This window comes from Centroberyx gerrardi, chromosome 17, assembly GCF_048128805.1.
Source record: "Centroberyx gerrardi isolate f3 chromosome 17, fCenGer3.hap1.cur.20231027, whole genome shotgun sequence".
Classification (NCBI taxonomy): Eukaryota; Metazoa; Chordata; class Actinopteri; order Beryciformes; family Berycidae; genus Centroberyx; species Centroberyx gerrardi.
This window is the reverse complement of record NC_136013.1, coordinates 16,990,681-17,016,034: the sequence shown is the minus strand read 5'-3', so window position 1 is coordinate 17,016,034 and position 25,354 is coordinate 16,990,681. Positions and strand designations below refer to the sequence as shown.

Sequence of the window (25,354 nt, the reverse complement as noted above, 5' to 3'; positions counted from 1 at the left end):
TTCAAATTCACAGTGTCCCTGGAGCTGGTGGGGATTTAGTGTCTTGCTCAAAGACACTTCAGCAGTGTGGATGCTTGCTGACGGGACCTAAAATCTTTCTAACCACTAGGATTTTTATTTTTTAAAAGAAATCTCTCAGGAGTAAAATTCTAGGGCTAACAATGTAACTCAGTTTGTCCCAAGACTCAGACTCATCCAATTCTGTCATGATGAAGCCTCTGCTATGGATCAATAATTTCCTTTCAACTGAAAGGATTCAATTCCATCCAGTCCCTAAGTGAATATTGCTCTCTATGTACATGGAGAAGTCCAATTGACTTCTTCGTTCCAGCATGATTAACATGATATCCCACATATTACTCAATTAATATTTAATTATGCCATTATTATATTCAGTCAAGATATTCCACATAGTAGTTCTGTTCAGACACTGTGGCTGTTTCCACTCAAGACAGATGTCTGTGTGTCTCCCATTGTTTCAAGATTGCACAATGATGTCTTAACCTTGACACCAAACACTGGTTTTAGCTGATCCTCTTTTCCATTAATCCCATCTGTTAGTGTGACATAACTAGGGGGCATCAGGAGCCTCGCTTGGTCTGTTAAAACGCACAGCGCATATGAACAAAAGTGTGTGTCTGAATTGTACACGATTAATCAGTGTGACTAATGAACTGAAGGTTTCAACAATTTCAAAACCCACCCAACAATGTTTCTGTCTTTTCATTTGGTCTGAAAGATGGCTTGTTTCTGTTTCTGTTGATTCTGGCAGTTTCTGTCTGTTGACAGGTTGAAAAAGGAGTGTTGTCTGAGAGCATCCGGATGAACTCCTGACCCTCACTGATCATTTTTTATGTCTGTGAAGCATTTGATCATTAAGAAACAGCTGAAACGCAAATATTTCCAAATCACTTAGAAAGGCAGACAACGCAGCTGTGCAGTAATTTCCTGAAGGTGCATCAGTGTATAATGTTGAAAAGTTGTTGATTTGGTAGCACTATTGCTGATCTCTTAATTTGCATTACAAAAGATAAGAATGAGGCACAGATAGCCCTTCATTTGCATATTCACCAATGTGACTCAGAACAAGGTATATGGTTATGAGGTGTAATCAGGGAAGATACTTGAGAGCAAAGCATTTTCACAGTGAAGGGGGGAGGGTGCAGTGCGTCTTTGAATGGCATGTGTTTTAACACAAAGGAGCACAAAGAGTACACAAACAATAGAATTTAGAGCTGAAATGTCCACAGTGAAGTTAGTGATCTTCTCAGTGAGGAAGCCTCCTCATCAAACAAGATAATGTCTGAAATAAACATTACTGTATTTAGTTTTAAAAGGATGTTTACAGGCAACCTGAGAGGCATTGTGGAACAGACAAACCCCTGTGAAACTCATCTGCACTCATTGACCTCGAACATTCAGCATAGCAGCTAAAACCATTTGAACACAAAACATGGCATAACCATATTGAGTCAGGCAATGATTAAGTGGAGACATAAACTAATTCCAGCATTTATTGTCTGGTCTGGAGTGCGGTCAGAATGGATTCTGTGAAAACGAACGCTTTGTGCTCGCTGGCCTCTGGCTAGCGAAGGGTCAAAGTTCGTCAACGTCTCCTGACAAGAAGAGGCAAGACGAGACAAGGTCACCGTCACACACCGCTGTCCGCTTCTCTCCTCCACCTCCCTCCAAGCAGCTCTATTGATCAGACTGGATCGTAGCGTGCCGGTCTTCGCCTTAATTAAGCATCTCAGTGGCCGAGACAAAGCCCCCAGTAGCCCCGGCCATATTCCGGCCAAGTTAATGACACTGATTAGCGATGGACATCTGTTGTCAGAGATGGGCCTGAGGTAAAACACACGTATGGCTTGAGAGTGGCGTCCCTGCTTGGAAGGCCTCTCCGGTTCGGTCATAGTGTGGGTTTCTGATAGTGCTAATACTGAACCGCCTGGCAGTACAATAATCAATCCAGTTCAATCCAAATCAGTTCAACATAGATATGTTTTTATTTCAATCATCATGATAATCCAAGTTCTTTTGCAGTAACACTCATCATTCTCCACAGTTAGTCAACCAGTCCACAAATATAACAGCTAGAACCCATTGTCTATATTAAGTTGCAACTGTAAGTGTGAACTCAGTGTTGGGACTAGAGTATGCACAACTTTGTGATCTCAGTTGTGTGATATTTGTCTTATGAAACTGAAAAAATAAAGAGAGGGATGCAGCTTCTTGAAAGTTTAGAAGGGAGATTTAGGAGTTCTTTCACCCACAAAGCAATGTCTGATTTCACACCACCTCACAGGCCATAGGTCCTGTAACTTCACGTCCCATATTGTGAAGTGGACGACCCCCCAATCTGCGATGTCAGGAATACTTCATCCCCGCCAATAAGAAGAAAAACAAAACCTTTGGCCCCATAAAATTCAGATGAGGGCCCTGCTTCTCCTCCTCTGTCCTATTCCTTCACCAGGAATGAAAACTTGGAAATCTTTTCCTCAGCAGGGACATTGTTGGGGGTAACAATGCTTAACACCAACAATAGCCGGCTCCCCAAGTCATCTCCAGCTTAACTTCAAGTATCCGCCATTGTCCCGCATTGTTTAGAGTAGCATATGTGTGAGGAGGAGAAAGACACTGGTGAGGGGAGGAGGGGTGGGGGGTGGCGGTGGGGGTGGGGTTGGGATCCACCTTTTGGGAGAACTCATGCAGGGCACATTAACACCCACTCTGTCGCTGAGGGACTATGGGACAAAATGCACTGGAGGAATTTGGAGGTTTTTCGGGGACTGTCCCTGGAATTGTCCCCATGTAAGATAGTAGGGGTTCCCCTCCCTCTCCCCATGACCTCCATGACACAGGAACCCCCGACCTCTGACCTTGTCCTCCCATCTAAAGAAAAAAAACCTGAAACAGATTGAAATGAGCCCTGTCACCCTATGCTCAGAGAAAAGCTGATGGGAGCAGATGAGAAAGGAAAGAAAAAAAAACCCACACTCACAGAAAAGTGTTATTGCTCCCCAGGGATGTAAAACGCCATATTCTGACACGGCCCTCGAAACACAGTGAGATTGTGATCAGCAGCGTGTAAACATTACCGCTGTGACATAATAGATGCATATCCATGGTCTATAATTGCCTTGCTTACATTGCGTCAGGCTTTTACTGTTGATTTTATCATATGTGTTTTTATTTATTCCTTTTTAAAGCGCTTTGTAACTGTGTTTTGAAAAGTGCAGTACAAATAAACATAATGATGTATTATTATATACAGTATATGTGTACAGGTTATTGACTTAAGTTAATACTCCAATAACAAATATATGTCTGAATTTATAATTCATTGAGGAGGAGCTCATGCCATAAATATACTGGGTAGTTCTATTAGTACAAAGTTCATTAATGGTAAATTACAATTACCATTCTATATGTATTTTGTTCAACCGAACAACACTAGTCTACTATAGTGCAACTTACAGCAAGCTGAAAACAACATGTATGTAAGTGTAAAAGTACTGAGCACTTATGTGAAGTATTTAACATGATTGTAACATATCACAAAGAGACAAGCCCTTGGACAGAGTGTGCAACTATTCAGTGCCAGGATGAAGAGTGCCGCTTCCTTGTAACAATATGGATTGAGTTTGGCTGCCACCTGGTGTCGGCTTCATGTAAGCAACTGTTGGGTGTGAGAAGGAAAGATGTTTTAGGGAAGCAAGAACCAGAATCACTTTATTCACCCAGTAATACAAATGTATTAAAGAGTTTTGGTGAGCTTGGAAATATAAGGCTCTATGTGACTTTATATATATATATATATATATATATATAAAATTTGAGGTATTCACATATTCATGATTGTGGAATGTTACTATATGTTATTTTAGGAAAAAGAACGTTGAAATAACAGTTTTGCATCTGGGATGTCAAATCTTTGATGCTCATTATCTATGAACTGCACTCTACCCAGATAGATATTTATAATTCCAAGCTCATGTTGTTTAGACATTATAATAGGCTACACATAATATAAAACACATTATAATAAATACAGTGGACCAGACAGTAAAGTAACATCTAATCAAAAATGCAGTGAAACACACATAAGACTTACAACAAATGAGCTGTTACTTCAAATTACAGAGAAATGTCTTTCAATTTTTGAGGATACATTTTGTTTTATATTTTACAGTGTAATATTTTTGAATATTACATTAATGTCCAGGAGATGGCGCCATGACACCATTTTCCTCAGTAAAAGTTTTCTACTATAATAGTGAAGCTGTGTGAAAAGGTTGGGGTTAATTCGTTTTTACCTCAGTCAGTTTCAGCTATATATTGAAACCGCCATTAATTTATAAATGATAGAGCATTGTGCATGTGTGTGTAACGTTTTTACCATCTGACACGATCCAAGTATCCCAACAAAAATAGAAAAAGCTAAGTGGTCACTTATAAGGAGAAAAAAAGTTTATTTCTAGTGTACATACAGCATTGATGAGGATGAAGGTCACAGTTAGAGTTTAGGAAATTAATCTAACTCAACAGGGTGTGTGTGTGTGTGTGTGTGTCTAAGATGCCTTAGGTTGCTGTGTGTCATAAGACCAGCTGAGTTCCCTGTGCCACCACCATGTGTCCTTTGTTTCCACCACTCTAGCTGGGTCAGTATACAGTAAAGGGGGGAAACCACAGAGGGATATAATTAGCCCTAACTTTAGCCCCACAGTACTCTAGCAAGAAAGAGCCCATATTTTATTAAAAGTCTCAGAGAACGAGGCTTATCTGGGATCAGCTCGGCCTGTCAGATAATGACTGAGATGGTCCCGAGGTCATATTCAGTAATGTGAGATCAGCGTTTCTCTGAAAGGTTAGTTATAGCCTCTGAAGACCTTAAAGCATCTGTCTGCTGAGCTATAATGGATTTGATGTTATGGCCAGGATATGATATGAATCCAAAGGCAGCGACCTCACCTCACTAATTAGAGTCGGGTGTGATTTGGTCGCTGCACATCTCTAAAACTCACTGGAAGGGAGTTTCCATCCGTGGGTTTACGAACAACTCATGAACTTAAAAGTAGGACATGCATGATCTCACGCCATTTCTGGATTCCCACAGCCAGGCTTATGAATGTTTGCCAACAGAAGATGTGTGACTCAGTGACTCATGAGATCCGGCTGTCAGCTTCACCCGCCATGCTGCACACACTGACCCATGTGCGTAAAGCAGACTCCTCCTGCAGGGTCGAATGGAAACAGTATGCCCAGCGGAGCATGGTGTCTCAGCACAATAGGAGGCATTACATTAAACACTATGTGATTATGTGACCAGCGCTGCCTGGCCGGCCTCCTGTCTCGGCGGCCCCTCACTAGGATGAAGCGCTGCTATTTCAGACAACCAGCTGATATGGAGGTCAAAAGCAGAGCGAAGGACACATCAGGTCAAATTATGTAGGGAGAGGGGAGGGGGGAAGGGGGGTCCAGGAAAGTGGTAATGACAGTGGAGGAGGAGGGGCACGGCTTTTTCTGCTGTGTGTGTCTGACAGGAGGGGATCAAGTGTGTGTGTGTGTGTGTTTTCTGTATTCAAATAGTGGGAAGGGTGTGTTTTTGTGTATGTTTGGCTTTCACAACTGAAACCATGTGTGCCCTCAGCTACGACAGTTTGCCCATTAATCCTTTTTGAATAAGAGGCCAGACACAAGTCACAGGGAAAAGTTTTGCATAAAGGTTACCAATAAAAGCAAAGATGTTTAAGCCTTATCAGAGATGCCAAGCTCAGGATACTGACAGTATGAGTAAGGCTCCGTTGTGACAAGGAGATAAAGCTGGTACTGTATGATCAAAAAGTAATAGGATACAGATGAAGAAATCAAACACAGTTCTTTTCAAGGCAGCGTTTATGCAACTTTGTCCAATACACTGACTAACTGTATTCTTACTTAACCTACTTAACATACACTCACTACATTCAATCTACGACCCAGAAGGAGATTGCTCCAGCTATGCAGGACACTGTCATTATATAAAATGCTGCACTGTGAGCCTCCATGTTGCATCGCCGGGGTGTTAGTGAAGGGGAACAGGTGGTATCTTGTTTCAGAAGTCCCCAGTTTACATATACACACAGGCACACGCACGCACACACACATACACACACAGACACACACACAGGGTGGGAACTAAATGCCAGACTCAGGAATAGACAGCAAGCTGAGCCTCCCTCTCTCCACTTCACTAATCTTGATATACTGTCCACAGTGTATAGTATACAGGCTACTTTTACTGGCACCTTCTTTTAGAAGGGCTAGTTTTAAACGCTGACAACCAGTTTAACTGTAACTGTGACACTGATTGAAAGCTCAAAATGAGGAGAGGGGATCAAGAAAGCCGTAACACCCGAGCTACAGGAGTTTCTGAAAGTTACAGCGATGATATAGCAGAGACATTATAGTGGTTTCCTCAACCTCCAAAGGAAACTGACAGCCTCGCAGATGGTGTTAAAAAGTAGACTGCTGTTGTTCTGGTTTTACCCCCTGGTTCATTTGCATGTCATTTGCATAGACTGGTTCTCCATCAAGTGGTGCACACAGCTGCTGCTATGTGTCAGTCACTTCAGATAGCCTGCAACTATAATAATATAATAATGTTTAACTGCAGCTGCCTGGCTGTATGTCGGCAGAGGAGAGGGGGAGAAGGGGGGGGGGCTAATAACCGTCATCCACTTTAAGCTACTCTGTGTGTGTGTGTGTGTGTGTGTGTGTGTGTGTGTGTGTGTGTGTGTGTGAGCTTTTGGGGTTAAATTGCCTACTTAAAAAAAAAAAATAGAAAGCACATAACAGATGCCAAATCTTTGAAGCTCAATATCTCGGAACTGCACTCCACCCAGATAGACCAGATAGATGATTCCCAGCTCACGACTCTGGCAGATACACACACAGAAAAAAGTCTCCCAAAGCAGCGATAGAGAGATAGAGAACCCTTCCTGCTCTGAGTCACCAAACCAGCACGAGTCTCGTTTTAGCAGGTCGTTTAAATGCGGCGTTGCTTTGGGTGGCGTGTCTTTTGCTGCCTTTAAGGGCTTCTCGTAAGCTCCGAAATTGAAACTAAACTAAACTTGAAATTAAACTCGATTGTTGCGCGTCCAAGTGCCTTTGGCTTGATATATAATAGGCATACCAAAATGTGTCCTGTATCCTAATAAATGTAGCTTTTTGGTGGCTGTTGATTCATTTCAGAAATCATCTGTCAAAGAGCTACTTTGTGCTGCAGCGGCAGATTGAGTAATCAATGTTTTAATTGATTCATCAGGGAAATACAGTGTAATACATCGCTTTTGCCAACAATTATTGATTGACAATAATTGATGGCGGATGCTTCTATGTTCTCCGCCCTAAAGGTGATTTTTCCAATCACATTTTTGGCTACCACTTTTTACCACTTCGCGCGCGCTCAACTGGCAATCGCGACAATTCCGACAGCACTTGAAGGCAGCATGTGTTCAGCGCTGCAAGTGTCAACGTCAGCACAGTGACATTGAAGGGGTTAAATGACGTCGGAGGCGTAGTACGGAGGATGAATGAGCAGGGGAGGCACGGAGGGAGCCGAAGTGGAGAATAGACAAGCGGAGAGGACGCAGACACGCTCTGAACCGGCTTCTTTAGCTCTGAGAAATATTCCTCACATCGAAAAACATCTTAACTCTCTCATCGTCTTGAAAGCAAATTAGGCGATGGCGAGAGGAGAGGGCGCCGAGCAATACGCGGTGACAAGTTTATTACCAGTTAAACCGATAAGCGCAGATGGAATCAAAATATCAAAGGTAAGTGAAAGGCTTTAATAATTAATTTCGGTGGTTATTATAACGAAATGGATTTGGATTTGTGTGTTACCCCTATTGATGGATTTCCTCTGGGATGTTTTGGGGGGTTCGGGGGCGCACCTTAATACTCGGCAGTTTTCAGGTGCTAGGAGCCAATCTGAATTTGGTTTTGGCGTAATTGTGCAGCCGAACCACAGATTACATCCACTGAATCGGTTTCACACCGCTCACATCGTGGTCTACGGGGTTTGAATTTCACCCGGCTTGTCCATCTGTCTACAGGCAGCTGTTCGCTCATACCACGTTTCCTGTTTTAAAGGGGCCACGTCTTAATTAAAGCTGCCCCTTAAAATAATGTGCTGAAACTGCTCCGTCTTGTGAAATAAACTAGTTGACTGACGCGCTATAATGTGTTAAACAAAGCTGACAGTTAAGCCTTTGCATGCTATTATTTTATTATCTCCATTACTGTCATATTGTAATATTTTATCATGGCTTGCTCAGTTAATAAGTCTCTTCATGCATATGGAGCTGTTCAGCTGCTTCTGAACATCAGTGTATTCAACCTGCCTAACACAGAGGTGCAATACACCACCACCTTAACCACCTGCAGTACAATTTTTGCTGTGCTATTGCTTTACACTGTATAGGATTTTCCTTACCAGCCGTTAAAGGACGCCTACAGGCTGCATTCCTGAAGTTTTAGATGATCACCTGAGTGGTGCCTGTCCTGTGGGACACAGTGGACTTAGTGGGCGTGGGTGTGGATGAACGGAGATAAGGAGACAATATGATGATGATCCCTGATCATCCCTGCCATCATCTTTTCCTCAAAGCAGCAGCCAATTTTCTGATAAGGCAGAGCTCTCCTTTCAACATCAGGAGATGCTGCAGTTGTCTGTGTGGATTTGAAACTGGCTGTATAAACCCCACTGGGTGACATCATCAAAGCGATACAGCTGATTGGCTGTGGGCTGCAGGATGTGATCAGACTCCTGACTGTCTGCTGACTGTTGGCTGCTCAGCCTGAAATGTCACACTACCTACAACATCCTATTGCCAGAGCCAATGGCTGCGCTCGAGCCAGGCGGAGTTTTATGATGTGGGTTGTGTGTGTGTGTGTGAACTAAAGTGACCTAACATTCTCACACCACTTCCTAAGCGGAGTGTAGGGCCAGATCGCACCGTCGCAGGGGATTTGTTTCTAATCTGACATTCTGAGCAGTGGGGTGAGGAGAGTTGGCCAATCTCCGTCCCTCACTGTAACAGGTTGTTTAACAGAGAATGACTTTGGGTCTCAGGGCCACGTCGGCGAGGCAGCCAGGATGTTTTGGACAGTGTGGGATAGAGGAGGGTAATTAAGGCACAAAGCAGAGATGAGATAAACTGTAGAGTGCAGTGAAGAGCGATGACAGTGTGATCACACAGCGCACCACTGCTCACATCTCTTCACATTAATTCATAGCTCCCTTTGGAATGTGAGCATTTTTATTTTCAGACGCACAAGCTGTTCAGAGCTGTCAGCCATAAGTGAATCACAAATCCGATCCGCTGCATATCTCTACGGCCCATAATAACACAACAGCCTCTTATCTTCTCTGCTCGTCTTCTCTCCCTCCCCTCTCCCTCTCCCTCTCCTTCTCCCCTCTCCCTCTCTTGCAGCAGAGGGACCAGAGAAGCCGTCTGTCGGTGTGCAATAAACTGTGCTATGCCATCGGCGGGGCTCCCTACCAGATCACCGGCAGCGCTCTGGGCTTCTTCCTCCAGATCTACCTGCTGGATGTGGCCCAGGTGACTGAATAGAGCTTCAGAAAAAGGGGAACACCAGGATAGTCGAATCACAGGGTTCGGGCCAGAAAGGTTCCAGAAAGTTGATCCAAAAGACTATGAATATCTTTGAGCACTTGCCTACACTCACTCATCCTGAAAGCTAGAGTAGGTAGATGGTGAATGTTGCTGCCTGTCATATAGTCTTGTAGATTTATGACAGTATAGCCTGATGATGAATATGGCACTTATTTGCATGGTAGTTAAACTCCTAATTGGGCCTCTATTTGAATGCTCACCTTGGATTATGGCACAAGGGATAGTAACATCTTATCCTGTGTATTGATGAATGCATTTATGTTATAGTTATTAACAAAAAAGACTGGCATAACTGGCAAGATTTGTAAGATGAACCATAAGTGGCAGATGAAATAGAAAACTAAAATCTGTCAGAGTGTGTCCTTCATATTCTCTATTCCTCAAAAGGGAGTTCATTCATTTGGGAATTAGTACGTACTGATAAGGTTCAAGGCCAAAGCTCGTGCTCGCTCTCCAGTGTCGAGTATCATTTTAACAGTCTCCAGCATGCAGTAGCCAGTCAAGCGCATTAACCCAGACTCCTACTGTTTTGCTTTGTCGCTCAATTAGTTAGTGCATTAGCGAGATCCACTGTACACTGTGGGAACCTAAATAAAGGCCATTCAGCCCAGGGGATGAGATCATTGAAGCGGTCTTGAATGCTACTTTGTTCTTAAATGATTTACGGTGTTGCATATTTGGCCGCTGTGGGATACCAAGCACTTACATAGCCTTGAAATGTCTCCAAGTCCTATTTGAGACATATTCTCTGCTAAATGTAATCCACCAGTGGTGTCACGGCCCTTTTGAACCCTTCACAAAGGCCAGTCAGTGGTGCTGTATGAGGCGGTGTTTGGCGTGTTCCATGTGTTGGGCTCACTCCCTCCTTTTCCTCCTCACAGCTGGATCCATTCTATGCCTCTATCATCCTGTTTGTGGGCCGGGCCTGGGACGCAGTGACAGACCCAACAGTGGGTTTCCTAGTGAGCCGGACCAAATGGACCCGTTTTGGCCGCATGATGCCCTGGTAGGTGTCCACGTAACGTAGCAGCACATGTGTTTTAGGTGGGGTTTACATGTTGTTTTGCTGATAGGAAGGGGGAGAGGAACTCATTTAAAAATTAGTCGATAGGATATTGAAAGGCGGATCTTTCTGGGAAATGTGAACCACATGCGCTCACGGTACAGTAACCATGACAAGGTGGAAGTGGATAAAAGTGAGGAAGAAGAGGCAATAATGTGTGAATGTAGTCTGTGTGAGTGTGTGAAATGCGTGCAAAAGCAAGTGCATGTTATGCCTGCACCAGTTTGTGTATGACACAAACTACTGAAGCTACAACAGTAATTACACTGTTAATACGCAAACAGCAGCTGAACCATCTCATTGCACTGGTCTTTTTTAATTGGTCCTCGCCTCTTCCTGGGTGCAGATGAGGACTGCCTTTTAACTCCAGCACACTCCATTAGTAATGGGATGTAATACCCAGGTTGTTCACTTTTTGTAGTGAGTTGGCACTGTGCAAAGTTCCAGGAAAAGCTGCTAGAGCTAGAAGCTGTTGGCTAAGCCGGCAGGAGACGGACTCTCAAGCTTGGCTGTGGGTGCCAGAGGGCAGAGATGGTGAAGAGGTAAATCTCGCTGAAGTGATCAGTGGTCGGGATTAACCTGAAAACATTCAAAACAAACACTCACATAAGACACCGGGACCTCATCATGAAGCACACTGAAGTATATACATTTTTTAATTGAAGCATTGCTTTGCTATATATGTGGCACAAATGCACATGAAATTTAGCAAGGAAAAGTGTGGGTTTTAGATTGAGATTACTTAGAAGAGTTGGTGAATGAGCTAAGCAAAAAGGCTTTTTCAAATGTTAGTTTAGTCTGAGAAATACTCTACTGCATTTATCACCATATAACCAAGATAACATGGGTGCCTTATGTTGATATTCAAATTCATGGAGGAAGTATGTTTGTAAAGAGAGACTACCTTGATATGTTGTGCATTCCCCACCGCTACCACCTTACATGACCAGGCCAATAAGCTTCCTTTCACCCATGTATGTAACTCAGTATGCCGCTGCACACTGAAGGGCAGCACTGATCCCCATCCCTAAGTCTGGGGTCCCCAAACTTAGTTCAGCTACCGCTGCTATATAATATGCTGAGCTACACCAGATAGTGTTGAGGTGGGGTACGGCTCCCTGTGTGTGTGTGTATGTGTGTGAGAGAGAGAAAAGGAGAGAGAGGGAAAGCATGTGATATTATCAGTGAAAGGGTAGATTAGAAACCGCTGCTTGTGGACGAGATTAGGTTATTTTCATTTGCTCGAGGACAGATCGAAATATTCTTCGAGCAATTTTCACACGGGAAATTAGAGTCATATCTAGTCTGGGTATGCGAGGCAGAATGCCGGCTGTGCATGAGCTGCATGTTGTGTGTGTGTGTGGGGGGTGGGGAATTTGCCGGCTTCTCCTGCTGGGATTGGTCCAACCCACAACACACCATGAGCTTCAGACCAATAGGGGTGTGAGAAGCGTGTGTGTGTGTGTGTGATTTCCAAGAGTGACAGTTTGGGAGGGGGCTTGGTAGCATTGGAGAGAGGTTACCTTGGGTCAAGAAGAGGCCTGATGCTTGGCAGAATGTCAAAGAGGTCATTGTTATACAGAGGCAGTGTGTGTGTGTGTGTGTGTGTGTGTGTGTGTGTGTGTGTGTGTGTGTGTGTGTGTGTGTGTGTGTGTGTGTGTGTGTGTGTGTGTGTATGTTCCTCTACAGCCGATTTGGCTTTTAGGCCTGAACAAAGCTAAACCACTCGCTGTCATATGAGGTCCCGTCCGTCCATGAACAAGAGACAAGGACGTCTTTAGAATTATTTATGTCGTTAGAACTGTTCTCAGAATTTGAGGACTTGCTATTTCTTTAAAATGGGCTGAAAAATATTTTACATAGACAGAAGTTCATTGTTGTGGGGAAGCATAGACTGTAAAAAGGGGAAGGAGACTTGTCTGTTTGACAAACACTGTCACATTTTACCATGTGTTTGTGTATATCTGTGTATTTTTTATTTTTTTTTGCAAATGTGTTTTTATTTGGAACACATATTGACGAAAAAAAAATTTCAGAGTATGCATTCTGTCAGATGTTTTCTTGACAAATGAACATTTATAATGTGTGTGTGTGTGTGTGTGTGTGTGACTTGAATCAAGGTCATTACCAATGCCTTACTGACCTCCAAATGTGGCACACGCATCTGTGATCCGTGTGTAATCAGCCATGGCATCAGTGTGCAAAACAGAGCCAATCAAAATGCAATCTGACCTCTATTTCCAGATAAATGAACCTCTTAGCTCTCATTAACCTGATTCAGTCAGCCAATAGAGAGAGACGCAAGGGCTTTTTTTTTTTTTATTTCCACGTGTGTGTCACACAAGAAGGGTGGGGGCTTCAAATGACTAGCCAGGCATGAGTGGAGAAGTGTCGTGTTCAATAAACAAGCATCTCTGTGTGTTTAGTGAGACGATGCGCCCCTCAGGGAGGGTCAGCTCAAAAACAAAGCAGAGGCAAAAAATATTGACTTAGACATTGTTATGTTATATTTGCTTTTCATTTTTACAGCTCTTTAAGAGTGGAGGATGAGTTCAGAGACTGCAGCTCTTAACCTGTTAGTTTGTGTTAATGATAGTGTGTCCTGCTGGCACAGAAATGTCTTAGTCAATGCATGTTTCTCTTCACTGCCCTGCAGCAAAGCCCATGTCTGGCTCCTACATGGAGAGGCTTGTATAAAATTGACCATCATTGACTATTACAGCTGGTTTGGACCTGCCTGGTGGTCACAGTCTATCGTGATCCCCTGTTTCCTCTGTCCATTTCACACAAAGTGAAATGCGAAGTTTCTAAACTCAGACCTCTGCCTTTAACAAATGCTGTGAGCGAGGTCAGCCGGAGGACATACAGAGCTAAGGAAAAGCCTTGTTGAGATTCAACCATAGAGCGATTGTGAGCAAAGAGTGGGGTGAGGGCGAGGTGGGCCAGCGTGGCTCCACCGTAAGGCCAGCCCACCCTCCTCTCCCGGTGCAGTTCAGACTGAGCCCATTCTCCACACACAAGCTCTAACAAGGCAGGATTAGGGGGATTATTCACAAAAGACCCGCTTACAAAGCATCAGGGAGAGAGTAGGAAAGAAAGTGACTGTAAGAAAAGAAAAAAAATGAAAAGGGGGGTTAAGCTACAGTAACAGTTGGCAGAATTCATTAAACAAACTTTAGCAGAGAGCAAGGCTGGCACACTTTTTGTATGAAAGGTCTATCAATGGACTGTGCAAGCTGTTTCTACTGGGACGCCCCGCCCCAGCATGGCACCTGGATGTAAATATAACTATCAGTAAAGTACATAAACTTTGCCACCATGGAGTGAAGAAAGACATGACACAATATTGCACCAATTCAGCAACATCCTCCTAATATAAGGTGAACCCCAATCTGTCTGTAACTGTAGTGACCCAAAAGAAAAGTATTCTCTCTAAAAATGGAGAATATCTCTGTTTGTTTTACAATACAGATACATTAACATATCACCATTGACATGTGAAAACCTTGTAACTAAAATGTTTCATGTTTTAACTTCAACTGAAGGATTGCACGTTCTTCTATGGGCTGAGAAAATTCTTCGACCTCTTGCGCTTTTGAAACCCTTTCAAAACCCATTGGATAAAACCAAAAACACGTGGTAGTCAGCTGTTTCTCTTAGTTCCTGAAAGGTTTACAGTTTGGAGATACAATGTTTTCACCCGACAGCGACGATATATTCAGCACACTGAAAATGTATCATTCTGTCTCCTAAACAATCCTCCACCCCTTTCTTCCCAGGATCCTTTTTTCTACTCCGCTTGCGGTGCTGAGCTACTTCCTGATCTGGTGCGTTCCTCCGGTGGAGCAGGGGAAGGTCTTCTGGTACCTGGTCTTTTACTGCCTCTTCCAGTCACTGCAGACGGTCAGTACCTCATGTTGATACTCTCCAATTCTGTGTTCCCTATGGTGTCATCAAACACACACACCTCACTGTGGTTTCTGTGTGTGTGTGTGTGTGTTGGCAGTGCTTCCATGTGCCCTACTCAGCCCTCACCATGTTCATCAGCACGGAGCAGAAAGAGAGGGACTCTGCCACTGCTTACCGTAAGTCGAGCCTCCTGCGATCAAGAGCTTTTTACGTTAATGTTGTCATTCGTGCACCGACACTCTGCTCCGTCATCTGCGTTGTTCTCAGGTATGACGGTGGAGGTGCTGGGCACCGTGGTTGGCACGGCGATCCAGGGGCAGATAGTGGGTGGAGCCATCGCCCCCTGTCTCCCCACTGAGTACGATGTCCTTGACAAGGGGAACTCTTCCCAAATGGGGTCCGAGGTCAACGTATCCCACATCTCGCTGGATGAGACGGTGAGGCTTGGAGTCTGTTGGCTGGTGTCACATAAACGATAAATATTGGTAAATGTTAGATACAGCTAATACATTCAGGTACTTTGAGAGACTGAGGACACGTTGTGATTTAGTCTCTTGGTCTATCGGATTGCTGGTTTTGTTTGACAAGGCTGTGTGTTATTCTGAGCTAACGCTGCCTCTTCTGTCTTCTCCCCTCATAGAAACGGGCTTACATGATCGCCTCAGGGGTCATCTGTGCCATCTATGTCTTTTGTGCCGCCATCTTATTTATGGGTGTGAGAGAGCGAGAAGGTGAGAATCCATTAACTAATAAGACAAGTTTCCATTTACCCAATGGCAAGTTTTGAACATTTCTATTCAAATATTTTAAATTCAGTATCAGTATCAGTATCAGTCTGTATCAGTTGTCCTCGGCAAATAGTTTGCCCCCGGCCATCACCCTTCAAATTGTTGAGGCTTTTCTGTTGCAAAAAAAGAATGAGACGGCCACATTCTGGCAGGCACTAAATGTCTCTACAAAATATACAAAATAAAAATTGTTTCTGAACATAATGGCTCAGTATTCCGCTTTGGATTCCACAGCAAAGATTTCCCGCTGGTATTTGGGACAGAGGGTGCAGTGAAACTGATTTTTGTTCTGTTTTGCTCCTCCTGGGTTCTAGAGAGTGGGCGAATAAAGTCAGAGCCCATCACCTTCTGGCAGGGCATGAGGCTGGTGATGGGTCACGGGCCGTACGTCAAACTGGTCATGGGCTTCCTCTTCACCTCTCTGGCCTTCATGGTAAGACTGTATTTCATAATCTATTTTATATTTTATACTAAATGAATATGAATTTCTGAAATTCACATGTAAGGGTGCCTATCGTTTGATTAAAATGTCTTTTATTCCTCTGTCTTTGACAGCTACTGGAGGGTAACTTTGCCCTTTTCATCACCTACGCCCTTGGCCACAGGAACGACTTCCAGAATATCCTCTTGGTCATTATGGTGAGTGTTCCCATTTCCACTGAGGAACTCAATACCTCCTGTGCCGTAGACCTGCAAGTAAAATCCCAGAACACAATGGGAAGGACATCAGTACAATCAGCAGACATCATTACCATACCTCTCTGCTCTACATAATTAAAACCTGTTAAGTTCTCCTTGTGGCATAGAGTAACTCTTCAGGATGTATGGGGTTTCCGGCAGTCAGTTGGGGGGCTTTCCTCACGCGAGGAGATGCATGGCCTCAGGGCTGAAAGGGCAGATTTTCAGGGTGAGAGGAGGTGTTGTTTGGGCCCCTGGGAACCCGTCCCCTGCCCACACTCTCGCTCCACGATAGCAGGAGATCCAGGGAGAGACAGGCACACAGTGGAGCTTTTGTTGCCCGGGCGATACTTCACCGCCGCCATGGGAACGGTGCTTTGGTTTCCCCCTCCTTTCCATCATTCTCTCACTGCTTTCTGCTCTAACGCCTTTCCCTCTGATTAAAAAAGGAAAAAAAATAGAGTGATAACTGTTACACTAGGAGAGGTGGGAGTTGGAAAAAAAGAAATACATTTCCCCTGTATTTGGTCACTTTTGGTCATCATGTGCTGTTTCTCTGCTGAATCCTGAGCTTGTTCTTGTGCGGTCATTTGACACTGGTTGACCCTGGAGGTCAAAGGTTGTCCGCCCCCTGCAGGGTGCAAGTCAAGACCCCATAGAGCACACTGTGCCCTTATCCCATGACCTTTTCCGCCATTGGTCAGGTTATCCTTTCCGGTTCCCACATTTTCCACAATCCTTAATGAGATCCACTTAGCACAGAATTTAGATTGATTCCTATGGAAAACAAATATATATGTTGTTGTTTTTTTCATTCTGTGAGCTTGCATGATGATAATAAATAATAAATGAAAGTAATACTGACATTCTCCTTTCCAGCTGTCGGGAACTCTATCCATACCTTGGTGGCAGTGGTTCCTGACTCGGTTTGGGAAGAAGACAGCAGTTTACATTGGCATCACGGTTAGTAGAGGACGCTTACTTTTGGCGCACCAAGGCATCCTTTCAAAGATGTGCTGGTGTGGAATGGATTCTCTCAAGTCATGCAATCACAATCTTCTGTCCCCCCACAGTGGGCGGTGCCCTTCATGATCCTGATCGTCTCCATCAAGAGCAACCTGATCATCTCTTACATGGTGTCAGTGGCTGCAGGTGTGAGTGTGGCAGCAGCGTTTCTCCTACCCTGGTGAGCCCTAGTTTATCTTCCGAATCCCTCCCAGAGTCTCTATATGTATCACTTTTGGGCTTTTTTTTTTGTGATTGTTCCTTATCTTTCCATCGTTGTGTTTGTCCTCTCAGGTCAATGCTTCCAGATGTGGTGGATGACTTCAAGGTGCAGAACCCAGACATCCACGGTCATGAAGCCATCTTCTTCTCCTTCTATGTGTTCTTTACCAAGTTTGCCTCTGGAGTGTCCCTGGGCATCTCTACCCTCAGTTTAGAGTGAGTCGATTGATCTATATTTAATTTCACAAAAGTGTCAATTAACCAGCGCAAATGGCATCTGTGTGTGGTGAGAATTGAATCTTCATCATACATTACTGTACTATGCAATTCGACCTTTCTTCTTCCTCTCCCTCCTGCTCATCATCGACATCGTCCTAAAAAGACATTGTCAGCACTCAGATTTGTAATTCCTTCTGCAGGACTGGGAGCTTAGAGCGAAAGAAATGTATTTGAGTGAGGATTATCTTGGTCTATACGATCAGCGTATGAGATTAGCTCCACATTTACAGTCCAGCAGTCCAGTGGTCATGTGGCCAACAATCGCATAATCCCTTCAACTCATAATCAAGCCAACCTGTACTCACATCAGCTCTCTTTTCTCCTCCCTCCTTCTCTCCGCATTTTTGCGCAGCTTTGCCGGGTACGTGACCAGGGGCTGCTCACAACCCGAGGCGGTCGTTTTAACCCTAAAGATGCTGGTCTCTCCTGTGCCGGTGGCTCTTATTGTTCTGGGACTGTTGATATTCAAGTCCTACCCCATCGACGAGGAGAGGAGGCAGGGCAACCGCAAACTGCTGCAGGAGATGCTGTGAGTGAGGCCAAATGCACACACAAACAAGCACTTGTACACACACACACACACACACACAAGAACACAGAGGTTTATACTTGATTTGGGGTAACCAAACAAGGCCAGACACCTATTGTTGCGCAGCAGGACTCATGCATGACCAGAGCTGTCTCCCCTACTAAACAGGCCAATAAGCACCCCAAGGAGGTAACAGGCCCGGTGTCCAACAGCTTCACACCGAGATGCTAAATTCAGTTCCATTCTGGCATCTGATTGTACCTGAGCTAAATTCAAATGAAATCCTCAAACAAACTGTTTTTGCCCTGTCACTGTCATGTATTATGCGCCCTGTTTGGGCAAGCCAAGTCCTTTGTGTGTGACTCTTGGCTGTTCTCCCATCTCGAAACAGGGACATTGAAGCGGATTCTGAGTCGGACTCTGCGGAGCTTGGGAGCGTTGTGTAGCGGAGCGAGGAAGAGGAGGAGAAACCAACCAAAAGGCCACCGCTGTCTTGCGTGTTTGCACAGGCTGGCAGGAGGGACGAGACCACCAGGCGGGCTGGACAGGCCTTGTGTGTTTTGGGTTCAGCTGGACTAACAGAGGAGAGACCACAGACCGCACTGTGGCTGGCTGCCCGACGCTACCTGAACACAACAGGCCTCCTCCAGCGGATCACACAGGATTACGGGGCCCTCTAGTGGCTAACCGCTGTCGTCTTGTGTGTCACCTGAGTATTTTCTATTGGCCTTCACCTGTGGTTTGTGGTACATTTATGTTTGTTTGCTTGTTTACAAGATTGGACTTTTACCCATGCAGTCTAAGATTGGAATGGGAAGTTACCTAATCTGAGTCTTAAGTCAGCCGAGGAAAGCTGCACTATTTATACTTTCCATTCAGATGGTCCTCTGAGGGAAATATACGGTATCAGCCCTTATTTACACTAGGGCATATCAGCAACGTATTCCATCTAGATTGGAGTTGTATGAAGCTGTGCTAAATTTATGCTTATGTTTGTTTTGGTGTTGTTGTTGTTTCCTGAAAATGAGAGATACCGGATACAGTTAAGTTCTGCTAACATAAAGGCAATTCTAAATGTACTTGAATTTTCTGGTGGGAAAGAGCAAGTTTCCATGGCATCACAAATGGGGCAGTGATGCATCTAGGTCAACTGAATTACTGCCTTACAACCACACATCTTGTATAGTTAGTTGCACTGAGATTTTCTGCTGAACTTGTTTTTAACCAGATTCTTTATTTGGTTATTTGATTGATGTTTATTTTTTTGCTACTGAAAATGGTTTCCCTTATGAACTTTTGGGGAAAGTGCTTTAAAAAACTCCAAGCTATCTCCATCAAGGTTGACAGCCATTTCTGAATCTAATGTGCTTTGCCTTGACACAGAGGTCGACTCCACACTTTGAAGTCATTTCAGCTAAAAGCATGTTGCTCACTTCCCAAGGGAAGAGACAGGCTTTATGTAATTATTTATTTTAACTAATTAATCCAAGGGATTATAATTTTCTAATAAAAATGTGTATGGTATACTAATTTGTTAACATTTATAACAGATAAATCTAAATATGAAGTTATTTGTAACTATGTGAATATGGGGGTGTGCAGCAGTTTGTGTAGGTATACTGTTGACATGCATGTCAGTGTGTGTGTGTGTGTGTGTGTGTGTGTGTGTGTGTGTATATATATAAGCAATCTGTGAATGGACCTATATGGTGAGTGATTTTCAAGTCCTGGGGAAAACTTCTTGCATCAAAAAAAAAGATAAATCTCGACTTGTTCTGATGTTATAAATGTATTCCATCTCACAAGTAGAGCAGCCTCAAGCCAAGTTTTCTATTATTAGACATATCACAACACATTTTTCCTCATTTTAGATGCCTTTATTATTTATTAGTCAGCTTTCAAATGTTCCTATTCTCTTAAATTATTAAGTTTACACTATAAATCTCTAAATCTTAATATATAGTCAACCCACATTTTTCAACTCATTTTTTGTTTTTCGGGCATTTAAATGGCACTGAATGTGACAAAGCACTTGGCTTACATGCTTCACTCCTTGGCGTTTTATCTTGCTGTATATAGTGTAAATTGTTAATATTTCTTTCTTAAGTTTGACCATGATGTGACAATGATCAATGTTATGTAAATTAATAAAGTGACAAATTGATGTACTGTAAATTGTAATTTGGGACTAAATATAGCAAACAGAGAAACGAGTCATTTCACTGCTGACACTAAATTTATCGTAGAAATCACTGTGAGTAGTGTCAAATTGGTTTAAGTTAATATATGAGGACAGGGTCTTTTAGAGAAAACAAATTCCTGAAAATTTCCTGAAAATATTATTTATTTTGTTTATAATGGTGGATGTCTACCTTGCTCTGATCACTGATTGGAGGTCATGGTTTACCAACCTTTTTATTACATCACTGCAACTAGTAAGGCACTAGCCTACATCCTGACTCACATGAAACAGGAAGAACAGGAGCTCACATCCAGTGCACAGGGACACAGGCCTGCAGTAGACAGTGGACTGTATCACTCTTCAGACAAAAACGATTCATCGTAGCAAGCCATGTAGTCTACCACTGCTTCTTGAAATCTTGTTTTTCTTAAAATGAGTGGAAAAAGAATTCAAATGGGGTGAGATAATCTCACTTGCTCCCAATGCAAATCAGAATTTTAGAATTTCCTTGAAGCAAGTCTATGTTCTAGGGGAGTGATCTGTTTTATATCAAGATACTGTCACTTGATCCAAGAAAATGGTTGAAACTGGTGAATCTGTATTGGAAACAAACGGAATTATCTCACCCCACCCAATCACGTCAATACTAGATTAAATAAATGACTTGTTATGAATTATTCTGTAAAGAAAGGACAAAATAGGAATAACGGGAAGATTCCCTCTGCTGGAAATGTCCAATTTTGGTGTCATTTAGATATTAACTAAACTGTGCTGGGTTCCTTCCAGTGATGCTAAAATCAAGCTAGAGGAAGCCCGCAGCCTGCATGTTTGAGAACAAGGCCTCGCCACTAATTATCTCCAGCTGTGACCGACGCGCAGATCTACAATCAGGTAGAAGGACACCAGGCTCTTGCGATGAAAACAAAGTGGCGTCTCTACATTTTGTGGAGTGTTGTATCACTTAGCCTAGCCAGCTCCGCAGTAGATAGACCTACTAATGAATCTGCACGACATCCCGTTAGAAGGAAAAAAGTTTTCAAACTGGGCGCTCCTAAAATCATCGCCGACGCAATCAACCTGTCAACAACAGGCGACAGAAAATCCGCCCAGAGGTTTCCTACCGACACCCCGTCACATCAACTCAACTCTGAGCTGCGACCCGCACCTACAAAGTCATTTCCATCTCCGACACCTGAAAAACCTAGATTCCTGCGTCCAGAAAGGCCTGAGGCAAACATCCAGTCGGACTTTGCTTACCTCCCAGACGTTTCTGTAACCTGCTCCACGTCTGACTTTGTCCTGCGGGTCAAAACGGCCTTCTATGGTCTTGGCGCAAATGCCGAGGAGCTGAACTTAGGCAGCACCTGCAAAAGCAACGGGGTTCTCAGGCCCTATGGCGACCTGCTCTTCACTTATCCTTTGACAGAGTGTGATGCCCAGCGTGAGGTAAGATTGCCATGGATGTTATGTGTTCTTTTGAATTGTCCTGCATCTTGGATCCTAGAAAATCACAAGGTGCGACCCCTCCCGACAGATGCCCCCTGGTTATCTGGTGTATAAATTCGTGCTCCACTATGCGCCCTCGTCAAAACGGTTCCCAAGCAGAGCGCATCGGATCGATGTCAACATTGAATGCCGATTTCAAAGGTTAGACTGGTGTATTACTTGTTTTCAGCATGTTGTGTGTGAAGGATACTGCCTACTAAACCTCCATCCTGCCCAGGTATCATCATGTGTACCAGCTGGCTGTGCGTCCCACCTGGCAAACTGCTATTGTGCGTAAAAGGCTGAAGGGGCGTCCGAACGACTTCCAAATCCAGCTGATGGATGGTATGCATCAAGACCTCTGGACAGTGGTGGTTAAGGGTTACTGTAGGGTTCAGTAGAATGTTTTAAAACTTTGATAAATGCTTGTAACAAATAGATCTGTGAGGTGGGTCCATATTATGTGATACTTTGTAATGGACTGTCTTAGATTCATGGACCAGGCCTGCAAAGTCCCAGGTGTACCAGCTTGGGCAGACTGTTAATTTCCAGGTTTCTGCTCCACACCTACCATCTGGAGGAAAGCTGTACATCAATAGCTGCTATGCTGCACTTTTCAGTGGCTCAAAGTCATCCCTCAAGTACACTATCATCGACAACTTTGGGTGTGTACTGAGGACAGTCATGTTTTAAAAATGTTGTGGTTTCACCCTTGGGTTCTGACCTAGATTGGAGGCACAATTACCTTACCATGAACTGACGTAAGTTCACTATCATACTGTTGTCCTCCACAGCTGTTTGTTGGAGAGCCAGAGAGATCCAGGGGGTGCTCGGTTCCTCTCTCCTCGGACGGACAAGACCCTGCGGTTCTCCCTCAGTGCCTTCCAGTTCACTGCTGACCCCGACACCCAGGTGAGCAAGGATTCCCTGCTAATTGTTAAATATTTAGTCTGTTTCACTGTCTTACATCACTGGTAACAGTGATAATGTCTTTATTTTAGGTCCACATTCACTGCAAACTGTTTGTGACGTCAGAGGACCCAAGTCCTGCATACAAATCCTGCACCTACAGAGAGAACAGGTGTGCTTAAGCACCACTAATAAATTCCCATACCTGGACTATGATTTACTTCTCTGTCAGCTCTTTTCAAGGGGCATGAGCATACTTGTGCCTCTGCCATGATAGGTGGAAGGCCCTTACTGGTGACAACTCCATATGTGAATGCTGTGATTCACAATGTGTGACCCCTAAAGCCCGGAGGGCCATGATGGAAGGTTTGTGATGATGTTGTCCTGTCTGAATAACTAGCCAGACCATTTTATCTTCAATGGTAACATTTATGCATCCAGTATTCCGACTCAGATATGTTGCCGAAGTTTTTATGGTGGTTTTAACTTCCACTAACATGTCATCCCTCTAGCAGTCTACTTCTCTTCTTTTGGCTGTGGGTTAAATAAAACTACCCAAGTCCCTAAACTGCCAAGTTTTTCCTGGAAATGTTGTTGTTTTTGTCATATCTTCTCTAATTTGGTTCTGTCTCCTTAGGCTCTGCCAGCAGTGGGCCGATGTTGGTCTCAGATGAGCCACACACACCAGAAGACGGCTTTCTTCCAGTCAATCCCTCCCTGGTCAGCATGAGAAGAGAGGGCGAGCTTGAAGACATCCTGGTGTTTGACACCAAAATGAATCACCAAATCGATGAGCTGCACAGTCCTGAGGACCAGTGGGATAACACTGATGAAGAAGAGTATGATTATGATGATGGTGATGACGACCAGCAAAGCTACACGTACTTGGAGGAGGAAGAGGAGGAGAAGCAGCTTGAAGAAGAAAGCAGGGTTACCCTTGAAGAGGTAGAAGAACCCGGGTCAGACAAATTGGGTTTCAGAGGTGGGCTGTTTGTGGAGGAGAGGGAAACGTCTGGTGTGAGGGACTTAGAGGAGTTTGGAGAAGATGGTTCAGGGTATATAGTTACAGAGGAGTTTCTAGAGAGAGAGGAAGAAGAGTCAGGATCCAAGATTGAATCTGAGAGAGAAGGATCAGAGCTGAGAGCGTTAGAGGGAAGGGAAGGTGAGGTCTCTGATGAGAAGCAGCTGGTCCATCCACAGGAGGATGCAGAGCCACCTCATGGGGTGGAGGAGGTGGAGCAAATATTGGTGCCAGAAATAGAAGTCAACTCACAGCTGATTAAGACGTGGAGAGAGGATAAGGTGCAGCCACCGGAAACTGAAAGTAAGGAGGAAGAAAAAAGAAAGAAGTACATAGGAAGAGGTGAAGAGGCTGAGAAGATGATAGTCTCTAAGATTGAGTGGAAGGATGATGATGGTCTGTTAGAGGCAGGAGCAGTGGATGGTAGGGAGATGACTTGGTATTTCACATGGAGGTAGTATTAGTGTGATGAGCCAGTGCTCCCTGTTTAAAGACTATTCTAGACCACAGTAGGCTATTCTACTGACCAATTTCAATAAAAATATACAACACTGAAAAGCAGTCAACTGTCTCTCCTTCATGCCATAACTTGGCTAACATCAGACTAAGAAAACCCATTATGGGAACCGGTGCCACACCATTTACAAAGGACAATATTACAATTACATTGGACTCTGTTTAGGTTTTCAAAAAAAGTCAAAAGGTTGGACAATACACATATCAGCATCACACTTCAAAGACATTCCTCACCTGGTCAACTAGTAAGAATGTAGTAGTGTGGTATAGCAACTGTAACATTGTGCTACAGGTTACACTGCTTCTTTGTGTTTCAAATAAAACAAGTTCAATAAAGTAAGACCCACAAGTCAGCAAGGATCAGTAAATGTGATAAATAAAAAAACAACAATCTTGGCTCTGCTTAGGTACAATGAAACATGCCTCATGTTTCAACCTAAGATGTACTGCCTGAAGAAGACATGTCTGGTTAAAAGGCAATGTGTGTGTATTATTGTCCAGTACTCAAGTTGTACTACATTTGCTGGTCCTTGTTTAAGTGTGGATTTTACTTGTTTTATTTGAAACATAAAACACATTAAATGATGATACAAAAATGACAATGCTGTTTGTGACTCACAATGACTTCTAAAATTGTAACAACCCTGTCCCAGATAAATTACTGATGTTCTGATGGCCTTATCAATATTTGTATAGTATAACATTGACAAATACTACAATCGGGCTGAAATGCATCTAAACATGCATGACAAATGTTTTAAGATTTTTTATCATGAAAGATTTAAAAAAAACGTGTATGTATATTACTAAACGACTCACTTAATTTAATGACATGTCTTGGTCTTTAATTACATTATCCTGACTCATACTCTATAGACAATTCATGTCTGATCTTTGACTGATTTAAATTAAAACTCTGGACAGGGTTTCTACTCATTTTCCATTTCAAAATTCTGTTCTTTTTCCAGTCTTAATTTCTTAACTAGATTTGAAGATTTTGTACGTTTACAACTACAAATCTCAAAACCTGAAATGCAACTGCAGCAACTACATAAATGTGTGCATCAGGCCTGAACAATACTTTC

General features: G+C 43.5%; 2 protein-coding genes across 3 annotated transcripts; both read left to right on the top strand.

Moving 5' to 3' along the window:
- Nucleotides 1-7,642: 7,642 nt before the first annotated feature.
- Nucleotides 7,643-19,889, top strand: LOC139912079 (sodium-dependent lysophosphatidylcholine symporter 1-B-like). 2 transcript variants are annotated; one of them, XM_071899790.2, is made up of 14 exons: nt 7,643-7,817; nt 9,483-9,608; nt 10,565-10,689; nt 14,526-14,649; nt 14,753-14,831; nt 14,923-15,092; nt 15,296-15,386; nt 15,758-15,876; nt 15,999-16,082; nt 17,001-17,084; nt 17,195-17,307; nt 17,421-17,564; nt 17,980-18,156; nt 18,548-19,889. In XM_071899790.2, exons 1-14 carry the CDS (start codon nt 7,728-7,730, stop codon nt 18,600-18,602), a joined length of 1,581 nt encoding a protein of 526 aa, XP_071755891.1. In that variant the 5' UTR covers nt 7,643-7,727; the 3' UTR covers nt 18,603-19,889. The 2 variants fall into 2 exon arrangements, with proteins under 2 accessions (XP_071755891.1, XP_071755883.1); XM_071899782.2 differs by having other exon boundaries at nt 9,480-9,608.
- A 902-nt stretch (nt 19,890-20,791) lies between these two features.
- On the top strand, nt 20,792-24,211 carry LOC139911650 (uncharacterized). Its single transcript, XM_071899213.2, has 9 exons — nt 20,792-20,796; nt 21,361-21,784; nt 21,873-21,985; nt 22,062-22,168; nt 22,314-22,488; nt 22,618-22,735; nt 22,825-22,904; nt 23,010-23,098; nt 23,370-24,211. Exons 1-9 carry the CDS (start codon nt 20,792-20,794, stop codon nt 24,209-24,211), a joined length of 1,953 nt encoding a protein of 650 aa, XP_071755314.2.
- Nucleotides 24,212-25,354: the final 1,143 nt, after the last annotated feature.

Coding starts and splice junctions, on each gene's coding strand:
- LOC139912079 (XM_071899782.2), top strand. CDS start 7,728: ATGGCGAGAGGAGAGGGCGCCGAGCAATACGCGGTGACAAGTTTATTA. Junction 15,093..15,295: donor ACATCTCGCTGGATGAGACG/GTGAGGCTTGGA, acceptor CTCCCCTCATAG/AAACGGGCTTACATGATCGC. Junction 17,085..17,194: donor CAGTTTACATTGGCATCACG/GTTAGTAGAGGA, acceptor GTCCCCCCACAG/TGGGCGGTGCCCTTCATGAT.
- LOC139911650 (XM_071899213.2), top strand. Junction 22,489..22,617: donor ACTATCATCGACAACTTTGG/GTGTGTACTGAG, acceptor TGTCCTCCACAG/CTGTTTGTTGGAGAGCCAGA. Junction 23,099..23,369: donor CCGGAGGGCCATGATGGAAG/GTTTGTGATGAT, acceptor CTGTCTCCTTAG/GCTCTGCCAGCAGTGGGCCG.